General features: G+C 34.4%; 1 protein-coding gene across 2 annotated transcripts in view; it reads right to left on the bottom strand.

Annotated features, from left to right (window-relative positions):
• Nucleotides 1-3,680: 3,680 nt before the first annotated feature.
• Nucleotides 3,681-8,542, bottom strand: part of LOC129944083 (voltage-gated potassium channel subunit beta-2) — a 98,329-nt gene continuing 93,467 nt past the window's right edge. For both annotated transcript variants that reach the window (XM_056053255.1, XM_056053256.1), the window contains 3 exons: nt 8,161-8,507; nt 7,864-8,064; nt 3,681-7,791 (listed from right to left, as the gene is read on the bottom strand). In XM_056053255.1, coding sequence (XP_055909230.1) covers nt 7,690-7,791; nt 7,864-8,064; nt 8,161-8,507 — 650 coding nt within the window. In that variant the 3' untranslated portion in view covers nt 3,681-7,689. The remainder of the gene's footprint in view (nt 7,792-7,863; nt 8,065-8,160; nt 8,508-8,542) is intronic.

Raw genomic sequence — 8,542 nt, 5'->3', positions numbered from 1 at the left:
AAGCAAATCGATTTACCTAATATAATTGCAAAAGCTAGTAAAAAGAATATTATTTTTTTTTAATATTGATTAGTACGTTTACCATGATAACGACACATGATTTTATTTTATTGCGTGACGGACGGAAACTATCGAGAAAAATATTGATTCAAAAATTTAATAGAAATAAATCATATTGATATGAAAACTTGACGAAAGTCTTCCTTGGATTTTTAAGGATCTAAATATTTTTAGGTGAAAAATTAAATTAAAGTTGGAGTAAAAACATTAAGCCAGTTTTGTCCCGTTGGATACTTAAAGTTGGAAGTCAATGGATTCATTTTGGATGTTGGCTTATCCAATTTTTGAACATTATGCTAGTACGACCATTCCTTCCGATCACACTTAAGTATTGAGTTTAAATGTGTCTTATAGGCATCGAAACCACAGTGAAATCAAGAATTGATAGACTTATGCAATTCTTAAAATCTCGAAGTCATCCAACTGGGGCGGGCTTATTCTTATATATAAAAATGAATCGCAAAATGTGTTGGTTACCGCATAACTCAAAAACGCCTGGACCAATTTGGCCAATTCTTTTTTTTAAATGTTCGTTGAAGTTCAAGGATGGTTTTTAGGCGAGAAAAATTCTAATAATTGCCGGAAAAACCATAAAAACAGCCCTTTTCTTTTTCCCATGCAAATGTTTTCTAAAAAAAAGAAAAAAAATTTGATGTCGATTTGCTGTTGTTTTTCTTGGATCTTCTGTTACCTTATCTACTGAGTTTTTTTTCAATTGATGAACGGCTGGAACAAATCCGTATATAATGTTTTGTGCAGAGTGTTAGTGTTAGTGTTTAGTGACAAGGTAATTTATATTTGATATGCCTCCTATAAGACGAAGCAATTTAGGTAGAAGCACCCGAACTGCTACAAAAGAAGCTAATTACCGATCTAATCGTACTGTATAACAACGTGAAGACCAAATTGAACGTTTAAGAATTTGGGTCTCACAAGCGCGTGAAGCGCGAGCCCGACATTCAACTAATGATCGCTCAAGTTTGAAATGAGCTGCTTTTAGTTACGATGTGTCAATTGACTACAGTAACTACCAATGTGTTGTCTTTGGTTCTATGAACTCGGTTTGCTCACACTGTAAGGCATTGAAATACAAAAACGAAGCAAATGGTTTGTGTTGCGGAAATGGTAAAGTCAAATTGACACACCACCAGAGCCATTGTACTCATTGGTTTCAGGAATAGAAAAAGATTCCATACCCTTTAACAATTGCTTTCAAATGGCTTCATTTGGGGCAACAAATGTAGTTCGGGAAAATGTCGTGCAACTTTCAAGGTATGTATTATACCAGTTATTCATAATTATTTTAGCGAACAAAGTTTTCTATCACCTAAGTTAAGATGTTTATTGATAGATATTAGTTACAACTAAATATATAATTTTTAAGTAAAATAGTATTTAAGTTTGATCACTGACAATGAACAACGAAAATATGTATTTGATACTCTTATGAAAGTAGCAAAAGATGAAACTGGATTGATTTACTTCTTAGATGCACCTGGTGGTACATGAAAACCTTTTTTGACTTGAATAATATTAGCAAAAATTCGCTCACAAAAAAAATTGCACTTGCACTCGCTTCGTCGGGAATCGGAGCAACTTTGCTTGAAGGTGGGCTAACAGCCCATTCAGCACTAAAATTGACAATTACTATGCAAAACAATGAAACTCCAACCTAAAACATGTCGAAGAACTCTCAATGGCAAAGGTTTTAGCAGCAATGTAAGTTGATTATTTGGAATGATTAACGATAGAGGATTTAGACAGAATCTTAAAAGATCTACGAAGTATTAATAAGAGATTTGGTAGTGGAATGATTTCATTAGCAGGAGATTTTCGTCAAACATTGCCAGTGATTTAACGATCAACGCCAGCTGATGAAATCAATGTATGTCTAAAGTCCTCCAATTTGTGGAAACATGTCAAAGTACTTCATTTAACCCACACAAAACCGATCTGGTCTTATTTTCGAGGAGATACAAAATTCCATTTGTCAACCCTCCATACATTAAAGGAATCCAATTAAAATTCTCAGACGAGGCTAAATACCTAGGTCTGGTCTTAGACAAAAAACTAAATTGGAAACGCAACGTACAGGAAAGAGTCAAAAAAGCTACTGTAGCTCTCTTTTCTTTCAAAAAACCTATTGGTAATAAATGGGGTTTACAACCCAGAATCACGCATTGGCTATACACATCAGGTGTGGCAGTATGGTGGACTGCTTTAGAAAAAGGTATTAACAGGGATACGTTAAATAAAGTCCAACGTTCAGCCTGCCTATGTATAAGCGGATCGCTTCGCACGACCCTGTCTGCGGCACTGGACACCTAACTCTACCTAACAACTGTTGACATATTTAGCAAACAAATAGCTGCAAGGTCTGCTATTCGCTTCAATGCTTCGTCGCAGTGGACTAACAACAACATTGGCCACTCCGTAATTCTAAGGTACTTAGAATCAATTCCTAAGCACACAGACTACACCATCCCCCAACTACAATTCGACAGAAACTTCCAGATTTCTATACCTACCAGATCTTTTTGGGAGGATAGGACATTCTTGGAGGATGAGTCAGTCCATTTTTACACAGATGGGTCAAAAACCAAAGAAGGGGTTGGTGGAGGTGTGTACTCTGAACGACTGAAATTAAAGTCTTGTCTTGGCTCAAAGAAAACGTGATATCAACATCTGATATCCGTATTTTCTCTGACAGCCAGGCCGCTATCTCTGGACTCTGTCTCTACAAACTCTATAACACTCCATAACTGTCGATCATCTCTAATGGAGATGGCGCAACAGTTTAATATTCACCTTTGCTGGGTGCCGGGCCATAGAGTCATTCCAGGTAACTGTAAGGCAGATGAACTCGCCAGGAACGGTACAGTACAACCCATCCTACCACGTTTGGCAAGTACTGGCATACCAATCGCTACTTGTAAACAGTTGCTAATGCAAGATGCTGCGAGGAAGGCAGGCACCAGGTGGAACAACATCACCACGTGTCAAGCCACAAAAAACATCTGGCCAACACTGGATTTAAAACGTTCAAGGTGCTTGCTCTCTCTAAGCAGATCGCATATAAGCTCGATAATAGGTGTCATAACCGGACACTGTCTAATAGGAAAGCACGCCACGAGACTAGGCGTATTCTCAAATGACTTTTGCAGAAGCTGTATGGACGAGGAAGAAACTGGCCTAAGTGTGTCCGTTTCCATCTTGGACAGCCACTATAACTTAACCTAACCTAACTTCATTTAATCAAGAATATGCGTGTCGAGTTGTAAAATGACCAATCTGGAAACATATTCTCTATACAACTCATTGGCATTGGTAATGACAAATTTCCTATAGACAAGTTGACTGCTGCACTTTAATCAAAGTTTTAGTCAGTTAACGTAATCAAAAGATGAACTTATTCAGAAGGTGTTTCCAGATAGATGTTTCTCGAAATTACAGAAACCATGATTGGTTCATGGAACTACCTATATTGGCTTCAAAAAACAGATGTAATTGAATTAAAGTTCAATATTCAAAAACAAATTACAGGCGAATCGAGGATATACAAGATGATGTAGTCAACTATCCACCGAAATTTGTTGGATGTTTCAAGATTGCCACCTCACAATCTTCAATTAAAGGTTGGATCAATAGTTAAATGTTGCGAAATATCAACCAACCAAGCGAGTTTGCAACGATACGCGGTTAGCGATACAAAAATTACTAAACAAACAACAAGTATAAAGGAGAAGATGTTCTCATATCGCTTATCCCAATGATTCCGACTAATGTGACGGTTCTGTTCAGGAGAAATTTTATCCACGACTATAAAATACGTAGGAACAAGAAACTGCCAAATTACAAAACTTTATGACAGGACGAAGTCTGTCGGGTCTGCTAGTAGCTAATAAAATAGAAAACAGAGACGTTAACCAGAATCAAAATTAATTTCGGGTTATCAAGGTTTCTGTTATTTTTTTGTCAAAGGACATGACAACTGGCCCAATCGGAAAAATAACGCAGTTTGTCGCTTCAATTCTTGATTAATCTTGATATTTTACTGGAAAAAACCTTACGCAAAATACGCAATAATGTGGTCTGAGCGAAGTCCAATTCTTGAGAATTACGACTGAAAATTGGAGTGAACTTAACGCTCTTAAAGTCTTAAAGCGGTCACCGACTTTTAATAAAAATAGAATGATACACGCTTCAACAACATACTGAAATATACCAAAATGTCGTGATTTTACATCTTAAAAATAACATGAAGGATAATGCCTCTGCCATTGCTCCAAAATCAATTCAAGGACTTAAAAAAGGAATTCCTATTGTTATCGAGGACCTATAGCCCCTAATTCTGAATTGATCATAGATAGACTGCAAACGTAGTCGTTTTTCGGTTTTAATGCCATACTCCAACTTTCCAGTGGAATAAACATCCATTGATATTTTTTTGAGAAATATCAAAATTTAACCTCTTATTTGATATCTTTATGTAATAATCTTGTTTATAAGCTTTTAGAGGCTGCTTAATGTAAAAATGGCCTTACCTTAAAATTTGGTTTAAAAAGGTTTTAAATCGTTCACATTTTAGTAAAAATTCGTAAAGGTTAGCTAGAACTAAAATGAAAGTACCTTCTTCTACGTAAATATTGGAAAATTATAATATTGAACATTTGCGATGTCCTGTTCATTGATATTGCATATTTTGAACAGAGCTTTATACGAGCTGAAACCCTGGATCCATGCATAAGAAAAACAACAAGAAAAATTTGCGGCTTAGCTAATTTAAGTTTTTAAACATTTTTAAGTCAAACTATTTGAAAATAAAAGTTCTGTTTAGTATGTTGAATTCAAAGAAAAAGTAAACAAAATGTTTTTTAACAAAAGTCTTGCCAAAATTAAAATTTTAAGATAACAAAGTACGAATAAAAATATATATTGATATAGAATTTATTAAGGAGTTAGGAACCTTTTTACGATAAAAATATGAATTGAATTTAAGCAATTGCATTGTAATTCATTAATTTTAAAATATAAAAATATTACTGGTATTAGTTTCTGTTTTATTTTCATTAAAATTAGTATAAGAATTAAGTTAATTCAAAATTGTATGCAGTTTTTATACATGTATGTATTTATTTTTATTTGTTTGTCAACAAACCACAACTCATCAACACATAATCAACTCCACTTCTACAAAGTTTTGATATATTTTTATTAAATTCTTTTTGTATTATTACTCATTCCTTGTTGACATATTGATATAATCTTTTATTTCAGATTTATTTTTATTATTTCACAATTTATAATTAATATTAAATCACAGTCCGTATGTGAGAGAGATTTGTTGAATCATTTAATTAGTTTTTATTTTGTTTGTTTATGAAACGAGAATATTTTGTGTTTGTTTTTTTATGTATGGTTTTTTTTTTTTTTTAAATTTTACTAAGTTTTATTATATTTAAAATATTTTTGAAAGATATTTTTTTTTTGAATATATTTAAATTAAAATACTATAGCTAGAATATTGAAAATGAGAAAAAAGCTTCTTTACAATGAATTTGTTGTTATTTTTGTTTTAATAATTTTATATTTATTATTATAGTAATAATTATGTTTGTTTTGTTTTTTAAATTATTTTATTCAAAAGGCAATTACGATTTCAAATATTTTGTATCTGCTTGATTTAATATTTATTTATTTATTTGTATTTTTTAATTCATGTCTTTTTCTATAATTATTTGTTTTTATGAAATTTGATTTCGACTTCTATGTATTAATATTATTATTTTTTATTTTATTTAAATATATGTTTTGAGTAAATAATATTTGCTTTAAGTTTTTTTTTTACAATTTTTGTTTATTTTTTATAAAAAAATATTATTTGTCTTCTAAAGAGTTTTGTTTTTTGTTTTCGATTCTCTTAGCCATTTTTCTACAAATATTTATGTTTTACCATTATCCAAGCAAGCAGCAAATCTTATATCTAATTTCTAATTAGAAGATTCGAATAATTTTTGAAACTAAAAAACTAATGAGCTCTGAGACTCTTAATCAATATTTGAACAGCAACCCAATATAAGGAAGGAAAAATTAGACTTCTAGGAAAGAAGAATAATAAACTCTCCACGAGGAAAGTTGACTATTCTAACTTCAAAGTTCCTTTGACCATCGCTTAAGAGATCCTTTACGTGTGTTCGTCTGGTTTACATGATCAGATGGGAAATCCCCAAGTGGGGGTTTCTATCTGCTGGGTCTATCAATTTGTTTCCTTACGAAAGTGTAATCATTTCTAAGGTAATGAATGATAAAGCTTTATTTTAGGAAATTCTTAAGAAAACTATATTTTGCGAAAGTAGCACTGCGAAATATTGAGCTATTATAGAGGTAGCTTGGGATTGATTTAAACGACAAGAATAAGAAGAATATTGAATAGTTGTCAATTTAGCAAGCAATACTTGTGCGACGACCTCCACCACGGCTACCACCTCCACCGCCACCCCGGGGTAGTCCACCGTGAGAAACACTTCTTCCAATACGATTACTAGATTCGCTACCTTTGCGTTCTCGAGCTTTCCTCAGCAGATCCGATGTACTAGGACGACGGCTCGAGCTAGCACTACTTCCGGCACTGCTTCTCTTGCACATAATATCCGAGGTAGACGAACGTCTTATGTTTCCCGAAATAGGTATCGGTGACAGGAAATATGGTGAACTGCCTGGCGAAATGGACATATCGAATTGGTTTATTTGCAATAAGTTTGCACTCGATCGATTATCGTCACTATTACGTCTCGAGGAGTACGGTGACTGAGGATAGTCCAGGAGCAAATTTTCCGATTCCTCAATGTCCACAGCTTCAACACGAAGATATGGAGGTGTTCGATTGTGAGCCGCTACGGCGGCAGCGACAACACTATGCCCATTAATAGCTGGACAATTCGACGATTCTGAGGTTTGATGTTGGTGATGATGAGTCGATTCAGAGGGATTTTTATTGTGGCGCAAGCCTGAATACAGGGACTTGATGTGAAAGTCAAATGATCTGAAATTAAGCAAGGACTTCTTGGCCTTGGTCATATTGGATCGTTCATCGTAACCTTGAGTGTGGCTAATATTGATTGTTGTATCTTTAACTGTATGATAATGACTTGCTGCTGCTGTTGCTAAATATTCATTATTATTGCCCCCATTTGCCTGATTGCTTTGGTTATAAGAATTGTTATTGTTTAAGGAATCTATTTGAATTGGTAAACTATCTAAGCGATTCTCAATAGTTAAATTTAATAAATTGCTATTTGAATTTGAAGAAGAACCTTTAAAAAGTGAAGAACGTTGTTGTTGTTGTTGCTGCTGCTGCTGCGTCTGTTGTTGTTGTTGTTGTAGAATTATTCGATCTGGCTTGTTACTAACGGTTGTTATTATTGTTGTACTACTTAAGCTAGTTTTGCTACTTATCGGTTTCAAAAATTTATTATCGTTATCTAAAGACTCCTTTCGTCACTGAATAGTGCAGAAACCCTGCTTTGATGCATCTTTCGGATCGGCTTCCTCGCAGAATTCTTCATCTTTTGGTGACTCTGCCCCACAGGCGCCACTTATACTAGGTGGCCCCTGAGGGCAGGCTGATTGTCACCGAAGCGCCAAAGTAGATATCATTGGCGGCCGAATCGGTTTGTTTTCGAGAATTCTTTCTAATTCAAGCATAACACTGGTCGATAATCTTGGTAGTAACTTTACACACAAAAAATGTCAATATTATTTTTGTTTTTAATTAAATAAAAGAAGTGTGTTTATTTTACTAACCTGTAGCGACTGTAAGCTTTGATGCAATTGTTCAGCAGATGTCGCCCCCAATAGCAAACACTGTACTGGTTCATGCTTAAGCGACCATGCAATCGATAATTGAGTAGGACTACATCCAAGTTTTTCAGCCAATGCCGAGAGATCTCTTAACCTGTCACAATGTCTGCGTCCTTCCTCCAAACGGTCCTTATTCCAACTTCCCTAAAAGTGAAAAAAAATAGTTTTAAATTAAAAAACAACATTCAACTCGATTAAACTAACAAAAAGAATAAATAATATTAAACCTCAAATTCTTACATTTCGATTAACCTCGTCCTCAGTCCACGAATAGCTGTGGCTTTTGGTTTTAAACGATCCCTTTGGGAACAAAATTTTCTCACCATTTTGCGTGTCACTTAATGCCATCGACAATGGCCCCCATGCCATAAGGCCAACACCAATTTTATTATACATCTCGGGCAAATAAAGTTCACATTTTTCACGACAGAACATATGATACTCGGATTGTTCGACAATCGGAGCAATACAATTAAATTGACGACAATTGGAATAGGCTTCCATAATTTCCACATGGGACCAACGAGCCGTGCCCCAATACATGGCCCAGCCTTCTTGTATGATGTATGTCATGGCACGAACGACCTCTGTTAAAAAAAATGTATTTATTATTTATATTTAT

Source organism: Eupeodes corollae, chromosome 2 (genome assembly GCF_945859685.1).
Source record: "Eupeodes corollae chromosome 2, idEupCoro1.1, whole genome shotgun sequence".
NCBI classification, from domain to species: Eukaryota; Metazoa; Arthropoda; class Insecta; order Diptera; family Syrphidae; genus Eupeodes; species Eupeodes corollae.
Note: the sequence above shows the minus strand (reverse complement) of the source record. Positions and strands in the feature narration are given on the sequence as shown.